The sequence below is a fragment of the Canis aureus genome, unplaced genomic scaffold (genome assembly GCF_053574225.1).
Source record: "Canis aureus isolate CA01 unplaced genomic scaffold, VMU_Caureus_v.1.0 ptg000105l_RagTag, whole genome shotgun sequence".
Classification (NCBI taxonomy): Eukaryota; Metazoa; Chordata; class Mammalia; order Carnivora; family Canidae; genus Canis; species Canis aureus.
Genome location: NW_027554434.1, coordinates 155,793 through 178,323, shown reverse-complemented (window position 1 = coordinate 178,323; position 22,531 = coordinate 155,793). Strand labels below are relative to the sequence as shown.

Sequence of the window (22,531 nt, the reverse complement as noted above, 5' to 3'; positions counted from 1 at the left end):
ACAGCTCCAGGAAAGGCAGAGACAACAGATTGAGTGAGAAGCCGGCCCCTGGCGCTCAGGAAGGAAGTGGGGAGGCAGGTGGACCCGTCTCAGGGGGGCTGGGGACTGAGAGGTGAATCATAAGGCTCAGGTTCAGGGGAGATCACCCAGGGGACTCCACAGAGCCATGGGGGCTGCCAGGGGCCTGGGAGGTTGCTCCTTTCTGCCCTGGGAGCTGTGGGTGGGGAGGACAACTGGTGGCCAGGAATGTGGGCTGGGTTGGGAGGGGGCTACCCAAGAAGCTGCTCTTTCATGGGTCAGGCCTTAGGCTGGGCAGTGGGGCTCTAGGGTCAGCCTGGGGCTGCAGGTGAGTCATGGGGAGGGAAAGGTCAAGCCAGGTGTGAAGAAACCAGCCGGGCCAGCCCAGGGCTGCTGTTCTCCAAGGGTGGGTGGGGGGGAGGTAAGACAGTTGCTGGGAGGAGGGCATACAGACAAGGGCGCTCACTGCCCCCCCTCCTTGGCCTCAGCTCCCCTGCTCCTCCTAGAGGGCCCCCTGGCTGGTCCCAAAGGGGGATCCAGGTGGAGGGATCCCTAAGGCCAGTTCCTTTGCCTTAATCACCGCTGCCTGGGGCGGCTCTTGGAGTCTGTCCCAAGGGGTGGGTGCCAGGCCTGGGATCCAGAGAGGAGGGTGAGGTGCCTGCCCGCCAGGCACCTGGCAGGGGAGTTTCAGCATGAGTGCAGGAAAAGACCAGGTGGAGGTCAGGGAAGGAGGAGAGAGGGTGGGAGAGCTGCACGACCCCGCCTTCCCCGGGCCCCATTGGGAGTTGAGGGGTCACTCACAGTTCTCAGCACAGGACAGGGAACCAGGGCCCCGGAGGCTCCTTCTAGTCCGGCTGCCTACTCAGGTGAGTAGGGCTGGGCTGGCTGCATAGGAAGCTGCCGAGGCCTCTGGCTGCACCTCTTTCCTTCCTGTGGCCAATGTCTGGGCAGCAGGGGCGGGCTCCCGTCCAGAGGGCCGGCCTGGGCCTTTCCACCTCAGAGGCCCTGGGGTGGGGATGGTGACCACACCCTGAGATCCCCAAGTCAGCAGGTCCCCCTCCCCCACTCCACCGCAACCACGGGGGAGGAGTCTCAGAGGCCCCTCCTCCTCCCTTAGAGGGGGTGGGGGCAGAGTGCTCCAGAAGGTGTGCCTCTGCCCTCTCCTGGGACAGCTTCTCCCACTGCGCCCTGGGTAGCTGGGTGCTGGCTGGTGGACGAGGGCTGGGAATTCCTGCCTCCTTCCCTGTGGCCGGTGCCCACCGCTGGGGACACGCAGGGTGCTTGGAAAGTGAATACTTGTTTGCCTTCCGATTGTCCTGTCCCTGCTGAGGGGAACAGGCTGGCCAAGGCTGTGGCCACCCAGCTGAGACTGCCTTCCGAGCTGCTGCGGGGATGAACCTTTGAGTGAAAGCCCATGGGACCACGAGCCCCTTTGGGACAGGATCGTGTCAGGTGTAACATGCTTTGCGTCCCCAGGGTCCAGCACTTTGACCAGCACACAGCAGGTGCTCATTACATGTCAGTTGAGTGGAAGGTGAATGACGAGGCTATAAAATGCCACACAGTGCAGAGGCTTCTCTCCTCTGGGGTGGGTCCCTGCCTCTGCTGATTCCTCTCCCCATGCCACCCTCTCCCCTTGTCCACTGGTCGACTATCCCCAATGACCCAACCCTGATCCTATGTCTCCTCCACCCTCAGATCATTGCCCCTCGCCTCAGAGGAAATGGGTCCCTCCCTCTCTGCCCGGGGCACCCCACCCCCACCCTGTTGGCCTCTCTCCCTGCGTCCCGTCGTCTCCCCAACCACCTCTTCACCATCCTCAGCCTCCCACTCTTCTGGCTCCTGACCGTTCGCTTAGATTTGGGGAGCCTCCCCCCTTGACCTCCACCTGCCTCTGGCCACAAAGCATCTCTCCCTTCCCTGCCAAGCTCCTGAGTTGTCTACGCTCAGCCGGTGTCCTTACCTCATCCCTCTGGCCCCTGCCTTGAGCCCTCAGTAACCCCTTGACCAGCTCCTGATAAGGTGGCTGCTGACCTCGCAGTCACCGTTTCTGATACATGTTTAATGGCCTTTATCTCACTTCTCCTTTCTTCTGGACGTTTCTCGGTGTCTGGACAGGCACTCTCCTGTTCTTCCTCCTTGTTGCCTATTCCTTCCTCTGGGGCTTCTCTTCCCTCCCTTTGTCTGTTACCCGAATGTGGTGGGGCCTGACTGTCTCAGGTGTTCCCGGCCCCACGTCCACGCACTCTGCCCGCCCCCGGTCCACATGCTGCAGGCCACACGCTGCAGGCCTTCTGCTGGGCAGCAGGCCCCCTCTCCAGCTGCTGTCTGGACCTGGCGCCACCGAATAAACAGACCACTGTCTGCGGGGTGTGCGACTGGGAGACTGCGACTCATTCCGACTTCTCTCCCACCTTCCTCAGCCCGTCGGCCACTAGATTCCAGGGAATCGACTTCCCAAATCTCCTGTCATCACTGTGTGCCTGGGAGACCATGGAGGTCTGTCCTCTGCTATTCTCAAAGTCCCAGCCACGGGGGTCTTTTCTGAACCCCCTCTCTTCTCTGCTGAGAATCTTCCAGCAGCTGCAGGATTAAGTCCACATTGCTGGTGAGAGTCCACGAGGTCCTGCCTGGCCAGGCACTGCCCATTCCCCACAAGAGCCCCAGCAGTACAGGATGGGAGTGGAGCTGCAAGGCCTCAAGGGTGCCACATCTCACACCTGCACCCATGCCTCGGCACCACGGCACGCTGGGTGTCCTTCTATCCCAGATGGCCTGTGCCACGCTGGTCTGAGGCATCTGCCCTCTTGCCAGGCTCCTGACTCAGATGGTAGCTCTCCAGGGCTGGCGCTGTGCCTCATCAGATGCTTGGCAGGCAGGTGGGAGGCCAGTTCATGCTTAGTCAAGGAGTGAATGAAGGGGAAGGGTAGGTGCTGCCTCTCCTGCCTCCTCTAAGAAGGAAACAGGGAGGCTCACCTTTCAGGAAATTCCCTTCTCTAAATTCTGCCTTCGGGTCCCCTGGGTGGCTCAGCGGTTGAGCACCTGCCTTCTGCCCAGGTCATGATCCTGGAGTTCCTGGATCCAGTCCTGCATCGGGCTCCCTGCCTGGAGCCTGCTTCTCCCTCTGCCTGGGTCTCTGCCTCTCTGTCTCTCGTGAATAAATAAATAAATAAATAAATAAATAAATAAATAAATAATCAATCTTAAAAAAAAAAGAAGGCTGCCTTCAATAACTAAGAGCAGACTGGGGATCCTTCCCAGGAGAGAACCAACTCCCCACCCCTGGAGTTTGTAGGGGACAGGGGGTCAGGGAGACCCACACGCGACACTGGAATAAAGCAGGGTCACAGGGGAAACAGGAACAGAGATACCAAGCCTCTTGTTGAGATCGCACGGGGAATTAGGGCCAGAAGGGGGAGCAGGCTGAGCGTCTCGACCAATACCCAGGTCTCTCCGCGGACGCCCGGTTCCTCCCGGCGCGAGCACCACCCCGCCATCACGTGTGTCCCCACCCCCTCACTCCCCGGTAACTGCTGCTGAAGAAGGAGAAAGAGAATATGGAAAGGCCCCGGAATGCGCCTCCGACGGCCTGCCTGGGAACGGAGGGGCGCCGGGGTAAGGAGCGCTGGCATCCAGCCATCTGCCCCGGAGAAGCTGGCCACCTGGCCCCCAGGGCCGCCGGGCGCAAGATCCCCCTGGCCCCCGCCCCCGTTCCTTCCGGGCGGAATCTGGGTCCGCGTCCTCACCCGCAGAATGCTGTTCCCCGCCATGGCCACAGGGGGGCGGGCTGCTCCTTGCAGAAATCAAAGCGAAGGCGGCGCCGAAGGGGATGCTAAATGCGACCCGGGTCTGCCTCCGTGCGGCGCCTGCTACGTGCCAAGCGCTTCCACGCCTCACCTCGTCGAAGGCTCACAACGCTAATCCTTTACACAGGAGGACACTGGGGCTGGGGCAAATAAGGGATTCCTCAGCAGCTGGCAGGTCACCCAGCAGGGTCAAATTCGAGTCTCTCTAGCTTCAAATCCTGAGCTCTTTGCACTGTAACCAGACCTGGTGGTGGGAAGACCCAGGAAGTCCCCGAGCGGGACGGTGCCTCCTTCCGCGGGGCATCCCACACTCAGTCCTGGCATGTGCCAGGCAACCACGCTGACATCAAGTACATCAAGGACAAAGAAAGAAACCAGAGACACAAGGTTGGGGGGTCATCCATTCACCCTTTCCACCCGTCTTTGGGCCAAGGGACAAACTGAGACCCTGAGAGAGGAAGTGAATCTCCCATAATTACCCAGCTGGTGGCAGATGTCAAAAAGATGTTTGTGCATCCTCCCTCCACGTCTCCACACCCCCCTTCCCCTGCCGCAAGTTCCTAAAGCTCAAGATGTCAGGGCCATGGAAAGGATTCTGGGGATGTAAGAGCGTTTTAAAACCGTGCTCTATTTTCGGTTGCCCAAATCAACACAACCGGATTCGAAACGAAACGAAAGAAAACAAAACAAAACAAACAACAACAACAACAAAAAACCCTCGCTGTAACCAGACCTCTTCCTGAAACAAAAAATTGGTGTGCGTGCGTGTGCGTGCGTGCGTGTGTGTGTTTAGAGGGGAACTGAAATGACTGAAATGTTGGAAGAAGCCAAAACGGGAAGCAGATCCCTGACTTTCACATCCATTATCTCATCTGATCCCCAAGCGTCTATGAGACAGGGGAGGCGGAGAGATCCTGCAGGCCCAGGATCCCGACGCCTCTCGGAATGGTGCGGCTGTCAGGCAGGTGAGGTGGCGCGCACCTGCCAGCACGGGGTGGGCGGCACACCGTACTCCAGGTCATCTACATTTCTGCAGGAAAACGAAGTGTAATAAATAAATAAAGACCACCAACGGCTTCACCCGGGCTCAAGTCCAACTTTGCCACCAACTGAGTTACGGAAAACACTCGCGCTTCGGGGAGCTTTGGCATTTCGGAATTGCAGATGTGACTGGGAGCCTGCACCCCTCTCGTTTCGTGGTTGAGGAACGTGGGGCTCCGCGTGAGGCAGCCCGTGCAGAGCCGGCGGACGCTAAGCGGAGCGGGGCTCCTGGAGCGCGGGCGCAGCCCCCCGCCCGCCTCCTCGCTCCCGGGCGCCCCATACCTGCTGCGGGCGCTCGTCCCGCGCCGGGCCGCGCTCGTCCAGGATGGCCTCGTAGACGTTCCCGAGTCGCTGCGCGCCAGGGGGCGCGGGCACACCCAGGAGCCCGCCACGCTGCAGGCCTTGAAGCTGCCGGCGCTTCCCAGGAGGCCGGCAGGGGGCGCGACGGCGGCGCGCGCCAGGTCGTCCAGGGACTGCGCGGGCCGCACGGGCGCCGCGGGCCGCGTGTACAGGCAGGTGGGCAGGCCGGGCCCGGGGCTGCCGTGCTGGGTCGAGGCGCCGCGCCGCGCGGGGCCGCACAGGGAGCTCACGCGGCCCCGGGGCTTGGCGGCCGTGCCGTCGGGGCCCGCGGGCGCCGGCGCGCTCACGAAGCGGTAGTCGTAGGCGAGCGGTTCGGGGGCTGCGGGGCCCGGGCGGAGCGCGGGCGGCGGCGAGGAGGCGGCGGGGTCCCCGAGCGCCGGCAGCTCGCGCACGTACTGCGCCGGCAGGTAGAAGGGGCGGCCGCCGGGCTCGCGCCGGACGTGCCCCCAGTGCTCCGTGCTCCGGCGCAGCAGCCGGTAGCGCTCGTTGGGCTGGATGGCGACGCGCCGCCCGTCCTTGCCGGGGTACTCGAAGGGATGCTCCACCAGCACGTACACGTCCCCCTCGACGTCCGCCGCCATCGCCATCGCGGCCGCGGAGTCTCCCTGTGGGCACGAGGAGGAGGGGCGCGGAGGTCAGGGCCACCCAGCCGGGAGGCGCGCCGCGCTAGGGGGACAAGAGACTTGGTTGAGTCCCGAAGCCGCGTTCCTCCTGTGCCTTAGGGCCTTGGTATCTCCAAAACGGGGCACTCGGATAAAATAATCTCGAAGGTTCCCATGCCCACAGTCGCTGATGTAATTATGCCAACGCTGATTCTGTGGCATTGCTGATAAGATTTGAGCCTCCATTCAATCCCCCGGTGGGGAGGTTGTGGGTAATACTGGTCCAACTTTGCAGCCAAGGAAGCCTTGACTCAGAGAGATGGGGTTGACTGGCGGCGGTAAGTCGACACCACACTTGCCAAAAAGTTGCCTGAACCTCAGTTTCCCCGTCTGTGAAGTGGGAAAAAGAGCTCATTCCTTCCGTGCCCGCCCGCCCCCGCCCCCGCCCCGACGCCACCAGCCCTCAGGAAATCCGGGTCCACAGAGCCTCTTCCCTCCAGGATCCTGCGCCCCCGGCCCGGGCCCTCGGGGTCAGAGTTGAGGCGCGGGGCTCTAGGAGCTGCCCCGGCGCCGCTCTACCCCGGGAGTGTCCCCGCTTCGCGTAGACCAAGGGCCTTGGCATGAGGCACCAGGACTGCCAAGGCCGGGGAACCGGTTCTCTTGGTTTCTCTTTTCTTCCCCAGCGGCTCTGCGGGGAACGTGAACCCGGAGCCTGGCCCGCCCAGAGCGGCCCGCACCGCCCCCGACTGCAGATCCCACCTCCAACCTCCCAACCTCCCGAGAGAGGCTGGAGGGCCTGCCCACCTGCCCTGTGATCTCCACGTTGCCCCACGAGAGCAGAGCGGCCCCTAGAGAATGCACTACCCAGGCGGTGTCCTCCCCAAAGCTGTCCTGGAGTGATGGCCCCAACCCACCCCTCTGCATGCCAGCTTAGCTTGGCTCTGGGTGGGGCAGCCTTGGTCAGAGCCTAACTGTAAAGCTGCCCGGGTCTCACCATCAACAAGATGAATGAGTGACTTCTTGCGTGGCTGCTCCCTCCCGATCTTTACACTGACCACATCTCCTGCCCAACTGGGTCTCCCCGGGGGCAGCAGGTAGGAGCCCCTGTGGCTTGCTGAGGCTGAGGAACCCAAGGAACAGGGTCTGGCCGGCAGGGGTCCGGGTAGGGGCTCCTAGTGCCCCTTCCCCACTTTCTTAAGCTCTCCTCGATGGGGAAAGGGGTGCACAGTGGGCCCTGGAGGCGCAGTCAGTAAGCTGCCTGGAGCAAAGGCAACAAACCCTGGGAGGATACCCCTTCTCGTCACCTTCTCCTGGACCCCTGGCACTCGCTCACCTTGGCAGGGCAGGTCTCTGCGGGCCCATGGTGAAGGGCTAGATAGACCTTCCAGCCAGCAAACGATGCAGGTTAGGCCCCCATCTCGTTGGGCGGGGCTTCTGAGGGCTGGGTCGGGAAACCTCGGGGAGCAGGAGCTGCCAAGGGGAGCAAAGAGGCAGAGGGAGGCTCCGGAGGGCTGCCCCCAATTCTGGGAGGGGCGAGGAGGAGCCTGAAGGAGTGTCTGGGCCAGTGGAGACATTGGGAGCGGGCCCAGGGCAAGAGAAGGCAGGAGGGAGGGGCGGCAGCTGGCAGGGCTGCGACTGAAGGTGTGCTGTGCTGCCTGCTGGCAAGCAGAGCCCAAGGTGGGTAGACTCCCACCCTGCGCCCTCCACCAACGCCCCCCCCCCCCGCGGGATTTGTTGGCCTCCAGCCTCTGTGTCCCCTGGGTGCGCTGCTCCGGGGCTGCTCCACCCCGGATCGTCGTCTCCAGGCGTCCCCTTACGGGTGAGGCCATTTGCACCCTGAATCACCAACTGCCAACCGCGAGCCCTCTCCAGCCCGATTGCTGGCACTACTCGCTTCGGGCCCACCTCCGCCCTCCCCAGGCCCTTTCCCCGCACAGCTTGGCCGGGCCTGGAAAGACTCAGGGCGGGGGTCCCAAGGCAGGGATGCCCACCAGAGCGGGGGTCTCGGGCTGGGTGGGGAGGGGACCCGGACTCGGCTCCTTCCCCAACTCGGGGGAGCGCGGAGGTTCCCTGAAACTCCAGGACTGATCCGTCCCCAGGAGCTGCTTTGGGTCCACTGGCCTGGGGACGAGAGTCACAGCGGCGCCAACGCCTGGGTCGGCGCGGGGGGCCTGCACCTGGGCCCGTCCTGTCCCCGGACGGAGGGCAGCCCTTTTCATCTCCGCTCCTCGCGGGGGGATCCGAGCCGCGCGGCCCTGCTCGCGGGTCCCGCAGCTCCGGCCCCAGCGCCCCGGGAAGGGGAGCCGGCGAGAGAGAACCCGCCACCTGCAGCACCGCACCCCCACCGGCCCCCGGCTCAGCGCCCCCCGCCCGGCCCGGCCCCGGCCCCTCGGGGTGTCCGCTCACTGGCTTCGCCTCCACTCGTCCCCGCAGGGCGCGTGGTTTCGGCGTCCGCGCTCCCTCCTCCACCGCCCAGCTCCCGCGCAGCCCGCTTTCCTGCTCAACAATACAGCGAGGGAGGCACCAGCGGAGAGCGCCGGGCAGAACTTCCTCCCGGGCCGAGGCTGGGCTGTGGCTGCTAGAGACAATCCCCGGTGTCCCGCTTCCTGTCCCCTCTGGGCCCAGGGAGCGCAGACGCCACCGCTCCCCCCCCCCCCCCCCGCCCTTCCTGGGCCACACCTGGCTGTCTCCCGGAGGTGTAAGCAGGAGGGCGAGGATGGTGGTGTGAGGTGGGGGCGTGGGGGGGGGGCGTGGGGGGGCAGCCTCCTCGACTACTTCTGGCCAGATTTCCCTCCCACTGTTTGATTCCGTCCCCCTGCTGCCTAGATCCTCCTCTGGAAGAGGGCCACCCTCCAGTCTGTAGGGTAAGCCCAGAGCAGCCTGCTGGAGCTGGACTCCTAGCACTTGAAATTTTCTCTCCTGTAAACTGGGGACAGTGACACCTACCTCCCAGGGTAGTTGGCGAGATTGAATGAGATGCACTAAGCACAGTATAGTATCACATTATTATAGGAGCACACATTTGTTATTATGAACATTATTTTTATTAGAAGATGAGCTGTCTTCTCTGGTGTTGGGTTGTCTCCAACCCCCCATTCTCCTTCAGGCAGGAGGGGGAAGGGAGAAAGGAATGTCCTCAGAGGCACCTTGCTGAGGATGAGGCACCCAGGTCGCCTGGCCCTGGCCTCCCTGTCCCTAGGCCTCAAACCCAGTTCCTTTTGTCTTCTCAGAGCCCACTTCCTACTGACCTGGAGAGACTTGAGGCCCCTGAGGGAAGCTGGGGCTCAGGGGATGTGCAGAAGGTGCTCCCCCAGGGCCAAAAGGCATCTTCAAGGACAAGGAACTGCAGACAGAGCAGAGTGTTTCAATCACATTTTTCCACAATCTGCCTTCCCTGGAACTAGTCTGTTTCCTTCTTCTGGCCTCACCACGGGCAGTGGTGGGCTTCTCCTGGCACTTAGAGGAAGGTAGTGGCCAAGTCTAGGCCACTGGGATCCCTGATTCTGGTGCTGCTCAGCCTTTTCTAAGCCCCCCCTCTTGCCTTGGAAAACCCAGTAGGAAATAGTCCCAACATTCTTCATGTTCCAGTGTCAGGGCTCTGTGCTTTGACAGGCACAGGGAAGGTGCCACTCTGGTGGGATTTCAGGCAGCAGCTTCATCTGTTATGCATGAGTGTACGTGAGGAGACCTCCAGCAAGGCCCCGAAATCTCCCCCTGGCTCCCTGGCCAGGACTCCTAGTGGCACCTCTTCTCCCCTGCGTGCCCGCGCCCCTTGCTTGCAAATGTTTACTACCAACCCTCCCTCTCCAGGCCTCCCCAGCTAATGAGGGGGGGGGCATCCAACCACAGGATGGCTGGTGGCCTCCCCCAGCCAGTGGCAGCATCAGGATTCAGAAGCAAGATCACAGGTGAAAAAGATCAGGTCTTTACTGCAAAATCACCCAAAATGCACACGGTAGCAGTTCCTTCCATACATTGCAAAGCGCTGTTCAGGGCCAGCGCCCCCCCGCTAGAAACAGTTTATTGCATAAAATGGCATTTTAAAAATAGTGTGGGCACCACTGAGGTTCACATCAGCTTTCCATTGGAGGTGAGAGGGTAAAAGTCAACTCATTTGATTAGCAGCTTTCTGGTGCTGGGGAGAGGGTCAGTTCTAATGCTACTAGTCCCTGGGAGGGCGGCGGCGGCGGGGTGGATACCCAACCTAAGCAAGCTCCCTAGGGCCTCACTCCTGCTGCCTCCTAGGGCACCTTCTGGTGCACATAACATACTCACGGGCCTGAGGAGCCAGGGCTGGGCCTGGGCAGCACTGCCCACCCCAGGCCAGCCCCTGTCCACTTGGGGACCTGGGGCACCTGCAGCTCTGCTTAGGCTGGGTCTGTGGGGGAGCATTAATGCTGGCTATGGGGGTGCAGGATGGGGATAAGGACCCACTTTCCCATTTAGGAGGCTTTGGCATGCTGGGCCTAGGTGTGCACCATCTTCCGTGCCGGGGACAGAGAAGTTGTGGGGCAGCCCCCTGTTACAGGCACCCCCACCCCCCACCACCTCCTCTGTTCTATTGCACAATTTATCCAGCTTCACAGGGCTGGGCAGGTGACTCAGCAGCCGAATCACCCCCAGGGAGAGGTGGGAGTAGATTCAGCTCTTTACAGTGACAGGCAATCTCCACCTGAGGCCCCCAATTCAAGCTGAGAGCAGAGAGGATGGCCAGAGGACCCAGGGCTGCGGGGTGGGGGTGGGGGCTGTGGGTCCAGGAAAGATGGGATAAGGCAGCAGAGAAATCAACCCCCAAACCCCAGGGTCTAAAGGTCACTTTGAAAACAATGGCAGGCTCCTGCTCTACCCCAAGACCCCCTTGAAAAGGCAATCATGCTCCAATGACGTTTTCCGGTCTCTGGTAGGGCCCCTCCTGGGCCAGTCCAGCAAAGCTTTGTGAATTCATGGCTTTGTAAACTGAGGCTCAGTGTCCTTCCAACAGGTGGCTGCTCCCACGTGTCCCTGTGCGTCTCTGCAGCAGGGCCGGCACTCTTTGTGGAAGGATGGGGTCACCACTCCACAGTGCGGGGCCTGGCAGTCCCGATGCCCGAGGCTGGCCGCTGGCCTGGGCTTGTTGCCCTCTCTGTGGGCCCAGCCTGCCTCTGTTCCCAGAGGGCTCAGTCATGCGGTGGGGGAACAGGGCGAGAGTATGTCTGCAGCCGCCCCCGGCCCATCTGGCTGCGGGTCTGTGGTAGGATGGGACGGCGAGGGGCTGAGGGGTAGGCAAGATGACCACCCTGCCCTGAGCCAAGAAAGGCTCAAAGTGCTGACAGTGCGGGTTCCAAGTCCCTCCCTTCTCCCTCAGGGACCAAGATCCCTAGCTGCACGAGAGCTGGGGGGCTCTGACATGGAGAAAGGGGATGGGGCTTCCAGGTGAGGTGGACAGGGCAGGGCAAACAGAGGGAGAGGGAGAGGACGGTCATCGAGACCCATCCCACCAGCCCCCGGGCAGTTTGGCACGTCGTACTTGAGCCGTGGGCAGTGAGCGCCCGGTGTAGGAGAAGGAAAGGCACCCAGTCCAGCTGGCAGGCTCTGGCCCAGCAGTGGCCTGCCTGTCCAGCCACCCGCCTGCCTGCGGGCCAAGTGTTCCCACACATTTGCTCAGCATGAGAAGGCCTGGATTTCTTGGGTGACTTGTGTAGGGTCAAGAATAAAAAAATATTTTCCGTTGAAATATGAAGGGGAAAAAAAAACCTGCCTTAAAAAACTAGACCTTTTAATCAGGAATGTGGAATTGAGAATGCGCCCAAGTCTTGTTTCCACAGTGTTTGAACAGCCCTGATGGATGTGCCATGTCTGTGAGGTGAGCTGGGGCCTGATTAGTGCAAAGTTCCCCCTCCCTGCATCCCCTGGAATGGGGGCATCTGATGATGTCCCCATGTCCGGGAGCAGACAGGTGGTAGAGGGACTGGGTGACATCATCGAGGGCTTCCTCTGGTAGGCTCGTGCTCTGGTCACATCGGAGTCTTCGTGACAGGGGAGACAGCTGTGACACCTTGAGAGGATCCGGACTGACGCCAAACCCAGCTGAGATGGGTGAGCCGAGCCGCCACCCCGCAGCCTTGGTGGGGACAGCTCGCTGACTTAGGTGAGAGTGCTCTGTTCTTGGTACTTGCGCCGGCGGGCACAGCGGGGGCAGCCCTTCTTCACCACGGCCTGGCAGCTCTGGTGGAAGACGGTCTAGCACTCGCCACACCTGGGGGATAGCAGCAAGCACCGCCTGTGCCATGGGCCGGGGGGCTGGCCAGCCTTCCTGACCAGAACCCGCGGGGAGGCTGAGCGGCACCTGCCACCCAAGGCACCTGTGCGCTGCCCCTGCATGGTCAAATAAAACCTCGCGACAATGCTTACCCTCCTTCACACCACAGGCACTGCTGACACTCTCTGTTCAAATTCACTTTTTAAGATGCTGCTTGAGACTCATGACATGACTTCTTGCCTATGTTGAAAACCCTCTGCTGTTTAAAAAACTCAGCCTAGGGGCTGAATCTAGGCCATGAGACACCTACTGAACATGAATGAATGCTCCCGCCTGCTCAGTTTTCCCCTCCCACACGGGCTGGAATGGAGGTTTGGTGGATGAATTTTTCCATTTAGAGGCTTCTGATAATGAGTGATAATCGGGTAAGATCCATCATTACTGCAGGAGAGAGGCAGGCAGGTACCACCCACAGGGTGCCCACTTTGTGCCTGGCCTGTGCCAATGCTCTGGGGCAGTAACTCATTCAGTCCCTCCTCACCCTGTTTGTAGATGACAAAACTGAGGCCCCCGCTCAAAGAGGCAGCAAGCCACCTCCTCTCTAGGGAGACAGACAGCTTCCTTGATCTAGGCAGGGGCCTTGGAGGGCTCTCTGAGCTGGACCGGAGCCTCCGTGACTGCTCAGGGCATCGGTACCGGCACAGACAGGGTGTCTCTGTATTTCTGCACAATGGCACTGGGCCTGCCTCCCTGGATAGCTGGGGCCAGCTGTGGATAGGGGTGGGGTGGCAGGCTGGGTGTCCCACATACCTGACTGTGGCGTCAAACTCGAAGGGGAAGATGATGTCGTGGTGATGGCAGATCTGGCAGATGAAGCCACGCTGGGTGCACAGGTCACAGTGGTAGACGTGCTGGGAGGCAAATCCAATCAGGGTGTTGAGGAACCCTTCATACACTCCATCCACGATCTGTGGAGGGCAAGTGCAGGCCGACAGGCCTTTCGGGTAGCTGTGCTGAGGCTGAGGCCATCTATAAAATGTGGCTCCACCTTGCCTCAAGAACTCCTATTCCCAAAGAGTATCTTCCCACTTGGGCAAGAACCACCCCCCCCACCCCCCCACCCCGGTCCAGGCTGAACAATGCAGGTGTACAGCTCCCCCACATGGAGGTCACTGGGGGTAACCGGCTTAAGGATGAGACCCAAATCCACAGTGCCCTCCCTGAAGGAAGGAATGTCCTCAACTTTCAGGCCTGGGGCCTCTCCTCCTGCTGCCCTCTAGCTGGGGACGAGGCCAGAGGCAGGGAAGGGGCCAAGGCGCTCCTGTTCCCCAGGCTTTGCTGGACTGCCTGCTAACTGCAGGGGGCTGGCGCTCAGTCACCGCCCAGGAATCCTGGGACAGCCAGACACATAGTCTGAGGTGCTGAAAAGCTGCAGCCACCCCTCCCGTCTGATGTCTCCAGGAATGAGGCCCCTCTGGGGGTAGAGAAAGGCAGTCTCACCTGCTGGAGGTCGGCAACACTGTACTTGTGGGGAGACTCCAAGAGGTAATTCCTGTGGTTGAGCCTTCAAACAAAACAGAAGAGGCCCCTTATAAGGGTTTCCCGATCCGGGCCAACCTGTGTTTGTTTTCATTCCTTCAGCTGCTCACCGGGTATGAACGCCTGGCCAGGGCGGTGCCTAAGAGCGCGGTCGGGCGCCCGGGTTGGGGATCTGGTCTTCCAGGTGACCCAGGGCAAATTACTCAACATCTCTACAACTCAAGCTTCCTCACCTGAGAAATAGAGCTCTTTGAGGATTAAATAATTTATTTAAAGCATTTGGCATAGTGCCCAGCACACAGTAAACAACGAATGATTATCAGCTAGAGTTGATAACACTGTATCGTATAACTGAAATTTGCTGAGAGTAGAACTTAAATGCTCTCACCAAAAATCTACACCTAAGTAGTGAGGTGATGGATGTGTGAATAAACCAGATGGGAGGAACCGTCTCACAATGTATATACATACACCAAATTACCATGATATCCACTTTCAACATGTTATAATTTTATCAGTTATGCCTCAATAGAGCTGAAGAATATTCCAAAAAAATTTAAAGGTTATAAAACATAGAACGTCTTTAAAAAAATTATAATGAGGAGGAGGATGACCAGAGCCAACATTTATATTGGGAACTGGGCTTAGAGGTTTATATCCATTAACTCATTGCACTGTCCTGTGAGGTTGGTACTCTTATAATCCCCACCTCGACAGGAGAGCTGGAGACCTGAATGCAGAAGTCAGCCTCTGGAGCCTGCACCCTTATCCATCCCAGTGAATGCCTGAAGGTGTTAGCTGTTGTCATTACTGCCACCATTCCATACTAGGGACAGTGGGACAGAAATGCATAGGAGGCAGCCTCTGCCCCCCTATAGCCCCTGGGCAAGCGGAGGGACACAGTCAAGCATCCAGTTTCAGTGCTATGTGAGAGTCATGGCGATGTGGTCTAAGGAAGGCAGATCCCATTTCACAGTGGGGTGGGGCATGGGGGAGACACGATGAGGGTGGCTCTACTTTCAACCTCAGTAGTGGCAGAGATCTGAGGGGTTCCATCCTCAGGGATAGAGAGTAAATGGCTGCAGAAATCCCCTATACCTAACAGCTGCAGAGTATACATTTTTATCAAACACACGTGGTATCTCATTGGTTTGATTTCCACAACTAATGAACACACTTTTATATATTTATTGGCTACTGGGCTATTCCAGATGCCATGAGGGCTCTGCCTTTAGGGAACTCTATCTAGGATAGTTGTTACCAGGACTGAGAGTTAGAAGCATAGAGTCTGACAGGCTGTAGTAGTGCAAAGGTTAAGATTTCTTACCCATGGTGAATGAGATGTGATAAAGAAGTGTACCAGCTTGTGTAATTTATCTGGCATTTCAGAGCAATGAAGAAATTACTAGGACTGTGGAACTGGGTGGTTATGGCTGAACACCAGTGATTTACCAAAAAAAAAAAAAAAAGAATGACAGACTTAGGTCAGTTAAGTACCAATTTAAAGTAAAGAATACAAATCAAAGGGCAAACGTGACTTAAGATTAGCAATGCAACTTAATTATAAGGGTTGCAGAGCTAAAGAGAAGGCTGATTTCTCACCCAGTCAAGTCTTCTATGCCAATGTCAGGGCCCTATTGGAGAGGTAGGACTCTGAGCCCTGATGTGGGGATATTAAGACTGATGCAGTTGAGAATTTTGAGCACTCAGACTATCTTCAACCCTTTGGGCCCAAGAAAGAGAACCACTTCCACTTGTTAGGGGATAGGGACTCTATCTTATTTGATGACCACACAGGTTTCAAATGAAGCAGGTGCTTTATAATGCTTTTATTTTTCAGAACCTGACTTCATTTCACTTCCTGGGCACCAGAGGAATGAGTGTCAAATCTCAGAATGGCCCCACTGGAGAAATCTTGGGCTTGCTGAGGGAGGAGAGAGATTTATTGCCAAAAGAGAGTAGATGCACCTGGCTAATATGCAGTGTAGGAACTGTCAGAATATGCCTGGAATCTTGAGGGTGCTGGACCAGAGAATTGGAATATAAATTGCTTAATGGGGGATCTTTTCCATGACTCAGATTTAATGCCCTGACAAGGATTCTTGGAGTCAGTTTTTAATACACTGATGGGGTGGTTCTTGGAAAAGTGAAAGAATGATGGCCCATTTTAGAGATTTGATAAATGGTGTAATAAACTATTCAGAAAGCAGTAAAAACCTCAGAGAAATGGGTATGCTGGAGTGGACATTATACATAAAATACAGCTTATACTATGTTCCCTGGAAGGATTTGGAAGCAAGTTTCAAATAGCAACCAGAGGGTGCCTGATCCACAGGGGTTTATGGACATATCTCATAGAACATATTACTAGAGGCAAGATAAAACACTAGAGGTATTTCATAACACATATTCAAAAAAAGATCAAGATTGAATGAACAGAGAGATAAAAGTTGGCCACTTCAATGGAAAGTCATAATCCCTTGCTATTTCCAGACCAGAGACAGTTCTCAGATCCAGAATCCATTGATTGAAAGAGAAGCTAAGGTCTAATTGTCACTAAAGAAAGCAAAAGAATACAGTAGTGGCTGACTTCATCTTTCTAGGGTCTATAAACAATGAAATATACTACCTTATGTTAATATATATATATTCCAACTTTCATTTGATTAGTGTTAATATGGTATATCTATTCCCATCCTTTAACTTCTAAACCATTTGAATATTTATATTTAAGTCGTTTTGTTGTAGGTAGCATATATTTGGGTCTTGCTGTTTTCTACATAATCTAGCAATCTCTGTCCTTTAATTAGTGTAGTTAGGCCATTTACATTTAATGTGATTACTGAAGATGACATTTAAGTCTATTATCTTGCTATATGTTTGGAATCGAGCATTTTTTGAGAACTCCATTCTCTTTTGTTGCTTATTAACTATAGCTATTTTTAAATTAAGAAAGTTTATAGTATACAACTTTATCAGTCTAACTTCGAATGATATTATACCACTTTGTATACAGTATAAGAACTTTATAATAATTCTTTCATTTTTCCATTTTATTCAATAGCTTTTGTGCTACTCTTATCATGGATTTCGCTTTTTGTGTTATAAAAACAGTACATTGCTATTATTTTTGTTTCAAATAATCAATTACCTTTAAACATATTTAATAATTTTTTAAAAATTTAATATAATTGCCATTTTCAAGGCTTTTCATTATGTGGTATAATTTTCCATTTGTCTGAAGTTTCCTTTAACAGTTTTTGTTGTGCAGGTCTGCTAATGATAAATTCTTTCAGTTTTTGTACATCTGAAAAAGTCTGTATTTCATCTTTGAAATGTACTTTTTCTGTTTATAGAATTTCAGTTTAACTTTATATTTTCTTTCAATACTCTAAAGAGGGGAGGAGCAAGATGGCGGAAGAGTAGGGTCTCCAAATCACCTGTCTCCACCAAATTACCTAGAAAACCTTCCAATCATCCTGAAAATCTATGAATTCGGCCTGAGAATTAAAGAGAGACCAGCTGGAATGCTACAGTGAGAAGAGTTCGCGCTTCTATCATGGTAGGAAGACGGGGAAAAAGAAGTAAAGAAACAAAGGCCTCCGAGGGGGAGGGGCCGGGAGGAGCCGGGCTGAGGCCGGGGCGAGTGTCCCCAGGACAGGAGAGCCCCGACCCGGAGGAGCAGGAGCTGCACCGACCTTCCCGGGCGGAAAGGGGCTCGCGGGGAGGTGGAGCAGGACCCAGGAGGGCGAGGATGCCCTCGGGTTCCCTGGGGCAGTAACAGCAACTGCGCCCCAGGAGAGTGCGCCGAGCTCCCTAAGGGCTGCAGCGCGCACGGGGGACCCGGAGCAGCTGGAGGGGCTCGGGCGGCGGCTCCGCGGAGGGGGCTGCGCGGCCCCGGGAGCAGCTCGGAGGGGCTCGGGCGGAGGAAGAGGCTCCGGGCGGAGGGGGCTGTGCGGTTCCAGGAGCAGCTCGGAGGGGCTCGGGCAGAGGAAGAGGCTCCGTGCGGAGGGGGCTGCGCGGTTCCAGGAGCAGCTCGGAGGGGCTCGGGCGGCGGCTCCGCGGAGGGGGCTGCGCGGCCCGGGAGCGCGAATCCACCAGCGCAGGCCCCGGAGCACAGGGCGCCGGGACACAGCCCAGGATCCCGCCTCCCCCGGGACAGGCAGAGGCTGGGAGGGACCAGGACAGCAAGGAAGCTCCTGCCCCAGCTGAGCAGATCAGCGGCCCCGCCCCGGAGCCTCCAGGCCCTGCAGACGGAGTTCCTGCCGGAGCTGAATCCAGGTTTCCAGAGCTGCCCCGCCACTGGGGCTATTCCTCCTGCGGCCTCACGGAGTAAACAACCCCCACTGAGCCCTGCACCAGGCAGGGGCACAGCAGCTCCCCCAAGTGCTAACACCTGAAAACCAGCACAACAGGCCCCTCCCCCAGAACACCAGCTAGACGGACAACTTCCAGGAGAAGCCAAGGGACTTAAAAGTACACAGAATCAGAAGATACTGCCCCGTGGTTCTTTTTGTTTGTTTGTTTGTTTGTTTTGTTTTGCTTTTTGATTTGTTTCCTTCCTCCACCCCCTTTTTTTCTCCTTTCTTTTTCTTTCTTTTTCTTCTTTTTTTTTTTGTTTTTTTTCTTCCCTTTTTTTTCTCTTTCTCTTTTCTTTCCTTCTTTCTCTCCTCTCTTTTTCTCTTTTTCCCAATACAACTTGCTTTTGGCCACTCTGCACTGAGCAAAATGTCTAGAAGGAAAACCTCACCTCAAAAGAAAGAATCAGAAACAGTCCTCTCTCCCACAGAGTTACAAAATCTGGATTACAATTCAATGTCAGAAAGCCAATTCTGAAGCACTATTATACAGCTACTGGTGGCTCTAGAAAAAAGTATAAAGGACTCAAGAGACTTCATGACTGCAGAATTTAGAGCTAATCAGGCAGAAATTAAAAATCAATTGAATGAGATGCAATCCAAACTAGAAGTCCTAACGACGAGGGTTAACGAGGTGGAAGAACGAGTGAGTGACATAGAAGACAAGTTGATAGCAAAGAGGGAAACTGAGGAAAAAAGAGACAGACAATTAAAAGACCATGAGGATAGATTAAGGGAAATAAACGACAGCCTGAGAAAGAAAAACCTACGTTTAATTGGTGTTCCCGAGGGCGCCGAAAGGGACAGAGGGCCAGAATATGTATTTGAACAAATTCTAGCTGAAAACTTTCCTAATCTGGGAAGGGAAACAGGCATTCAGATCCAGGAAATAGAGAGATCCCCCCCTAAAATCAATAAAAACCGTTCAACACCTCGACATTTAATAGTGAAGCTTGCAAATTCCAAAGATAAAGAGAAGATCCTTAAAGCAGCAAGAGACAAGAAATCCCTGACTTTTATGGGGAGGAGTATTAGGGTAACAGCAGACCTCTCCACAGAGACCTGGCAGGCCAGAAAGGGCTGGCAGGATATATTCAGGGTCCTAAATGAGAAGAACATGCAACCAAGAATACTTTATCCACCAAGGCTCTCATTCAAAATGGAAGGAGAGATAAAGAGCTTCCAAGACAGGCAGCAACTAAAAGAATATGTGACCTCCAAACCAGCTCTGCAAGAAATTTTAAGGGGGACTCTTAAAATTCCCCTTTAAGAAGAAGTTCAGGGGAACAGTCCACAAAAACAAGGACTGAATAGATATCATGATGACACTAAACTCATATCTCTCAATAGTAACTCTGAATGTGAACGGGCTTAATGACCCCATCAAAAGGCGCAGGGTTTCAGACTGGATAAAAAAGCAGGACCCATCTATTTGCTGTCTACAAGGGACTCATTTTAGACAGAAGGACACCTACAGCCTGAAAATAAAAGGTTGGAGAACCATTTACCATTCGAATGGTCCTCAAAAGAAAGCAGGGGTAGCCATCCTTATATCAGATAAACTAAAATTTACCCCAAAGACTGTAGTGAGAGATGAAGAGGGACACTATCTCATACTTAAAGGATCTATTCAACAAGAGGACTTAACAATCCTCAATATATATGCCCCGAATGTGGGAGCTGCCAAATATATCAATCAATTATTAACCAAAGTGAAGAAATACTTAGATAATAATACACTTATACTTGGTGACTTCAATCTAGCTCTTTCTATACTCGATAGGTCTTCTAAGCACAACATCTCCAAAGAAACGAGAGCTTTAAATGATACACTGGACCAGATGGATTTCACAGATATCTACAGAACTTTACATCCAAACTCAACTGAATACACATTCTTCTCAAGCACACATGGAACTTTCTCCAGAATAGACCACATATTGGGTCACAAATCGGGTCTGAACCGATACCAAAAGATTGGGATTGTCCCCTGCATATTCTCAGACCATAATGCCTTGAAATTAGAACTAAATCACAACAAGAAGTTTGGAAGGACCTCAAACACGTGGAGGTTAAGGACCATCCTGCTAAAAGATAAAAGAGTCAACCAGGAAATTAAGGAAGAATTAAAAAGATTCATGGAAACTAATGAGAATGAAGATACAACCGTTCAAAATCTTTGGGATGCAGCAAAAGCAGTCCTAAGGGGGAAATACATCGCAATACAAGCATCCATTCAAAAACTGGAAAGAACTCAAATACAAAAGCTAACCTTACACATAAAGGAGCTAGAGAAAAAACAGCAAATAGATCCTACACCCAAGAGAAGAAGGGAGTTAATAAAGATTCGAGCAGAACTCAATGAAATCGAGACCAGAAGAACTGTGGAACAGATCAACAAAACCAGGAGTTGGTTCTTTGAAAGAATTAACAAGATAGATAAACCATTAGCCAGCCTTATTAAAAAGAAGAGAGAGAAGACTCAAATTAATAAAATCATGAATGAGAAAGGAGAGATCACTACCAACACCAAGGAAATACAAACGATTTTAAAAACATATTATGAACAGCTATACGCCAATAAATTAGGCAATCTAGAAGAAATGGACGCATTCCTGGAAAGCCACAAACTACCAAAACTGGAACAGGAAGAAATAGAAAACCTGAACAGGCCAATAACCAGGGAGGAAATTGAAGCAGTCATCAAAAACCTCCCAAGACACAAGAGTCCAGGGCCAGATGGCTTCCCAGGGGAATTCTATCAAACGTTTAAAGAAGAAACCATACCTATTCTCCTAAAGCTGTTTGGAAAGATAGAAAGAGATGGAGTACTTCCAAATTCGTGTTATGAGGCCAGCATCACCTTAATTCCAAAACCAGACAAAGACCCCACCAAAAAGGAGAATTACAGACCAATATCCCTGATGAACATGGATGCAAAAATTCTCAACAAGATACTGGCCAATAGGATCCAACAATACATTAAAAAAATTATTCACCATGACCAAGTAGGATTTATCCCTGGGACACAAGGCTGGTTCAACACCCGTAAAACAATCAATGTGATTCATCATATCAGCAAGAGAAAAACCAAGAACCATATGATCCTCTCATTGGATGCAGAGAAAGCATTTGACAAAATACAGCATCCATTCCTGATCAAAACTCTTCAGAGTGTAGGGATCGAGGGAACATTCCTCGACATCTTAAAAGCCATCTATGAAAAGCCCACAGCAAATATCATTCTCAATGGGGAAGCACTGGGAGCCTTTCCCCTAAGATCAGGAACAAGACAGGGATGTCCACTCTCACCACTGCTGTTCAACATAGTACTGGAAGTCCTAGCCTCAGCAATCAGACAACAAAAAGACATTAAAGGCATTCAAATTGGCAAAGAAGAAGTCAAACTCTCCCTCTTCGCCGATGACATGATACTCTACATAGAAAACCCAAAAGTCTCCACCCCAAGGTTGCTAGAACTCATACAGCAATTCGGTAGCGTGGCAGGATACAAAATCAATGCCCAGAAGTCGGTGGCATTTCTATACACTAACAATGAGACTGAAGAAAGAGAAATTAAGGAGTCAATCCCATTTACAATTGCACCCAAAAGCATAAGATACCTAGGAATAAACCTAACCAAAGATGTAAAGGATCTATACCCTCAAAACTATAGAACACTTCTGAAAGAAATTGAGGAAGACACAAAGAGATGGAAAAATATTCCATGCTCATGGATTGGCAGAATTAATATTGTGAAAATGTCAATGTTACCCAGGGCAATATACACGTTTAATGCAATCCCTATCAAAATACCATGGACTTTCTTCAGAGAGTTAGAACAAATTATTTTAAGATTTGTGTGGAATCAGAAAAGACCCCGAATAGCCAGGGGAATTTTAAAAAAGAAAACCATATCTGGGGGCATCACAATGCCAGATTTCAGGTTGTACTACAAAGCTGTGGTCATCAAGACAGTGTGGTACTGGCACAAAAACAGACACATAGATCAGTGGAACAGAATAGAGAATCCAGAAGTGGACCCTGAACTTTATGGGCAACTAATATTCGATAAAGGAGGAAAGACTATCCATTGGAAGAAAGACAGTCTCTTCAATAAATGGTGCTGGGAAAATTGGACATCCACATGCAGAAGAATGAAACTAGACCACTCTCTTTCACCATACACAAAGATAAACTCAAAATGGATAAAAGATCTAAATGTGAGACAAGATTCCATCAAAATCCTAGAGAAGAACACAGGCAACACCCTTTTTGAACTCGGCCATAGTAACTTCTTGCAAGATACATCCACGAAGGCAAAAGAAACAAAAGCAAAAATGAACTATTGGGACTTCATCAAGATAAGAAGCTTTTGCACAGCAAAGGATACAGTCAACAAAACTCAAAGACAACCTACAGAATGGGAGAAGATATTTGCAAATGACATATCAGATAAAGGGCTAGTTTCCAAGATCTATAAAGAACTTATTAAACTCAACACCAAAGAAACAAACAATCCAATCATGAAATGGGCAAAAGACATGAACAGAAATCTCACAGAGGAAG

The 22,531-nt window shown here is 53.7% G+C and overlaps 1 protein-coding gene, 1 long non-coding RNA gene and 1 pseudogene across 3 annotated transcripts in view; 1 reads left to right on the top strand and 2 right to left on the bottom strand.

The window, feature by feature from the left end:
- Window positions 1-4,937: 4,937 nt before the first annotated feature.
- On the bottom strand, window positions 4,938-8,374 carry LOC144309585 (rho GTPase-activating protein 27 pseudogene; annotated as a pseudogene).
- LOC144309587 (uncharacterized) overlaps window positions 6,296-22,531 on the top strand; it is a 104,019-nt gene continuing 87,783 nt past the window's right edge. The window contains exons 1-2 of the long non-coding RNA XR_013375543.1: window positions 6,296-7,504; window positions 11,808-11,954. This is a non-coding gene — a long non-coding RNA (uncharacterized LOC144309587). The remainder of the gene's footprint in view (window positions 7,505-11,807; window positions 11,955-22,531) is intronic.
- Window positions 9,737-22,531, bottom strand: part of LOC144309586 (putative pleckstrin homology domain-containing family M member 1P) — a 156,767-nt gene continuing 143,972 nt past the window's right edge. Inside the window, exons 7-10 of one of the 2 annotated variants that reach the window (XR_013375542.1) lie at window positions 13,715-13,837; window positions 13,566-13,629; window positions 12,876-13,033; window positions 9,737-12,062 (exon numbers count right to left, since the gene is read on the bottom strand). Coding sequence is in view for 1 of the 2 variants with exons in the window: in XM_077890670.1 (XP_077746796.1) it covers window positions 12,047-12,062; window positions 12,876-13,033; window positions 13,566-13,629 (238 nt within the window). In the remaining variant the exon portion in view is untranslated. The remainder of the gene's footprint in view (window positions 12,063-12,875; window positions 13,034-13,565; window positions 13,630-13,714; window positions 13,838-22,531) is intronic. The other variant, XM_077890670.1, reaches the window with a different exon arrangement.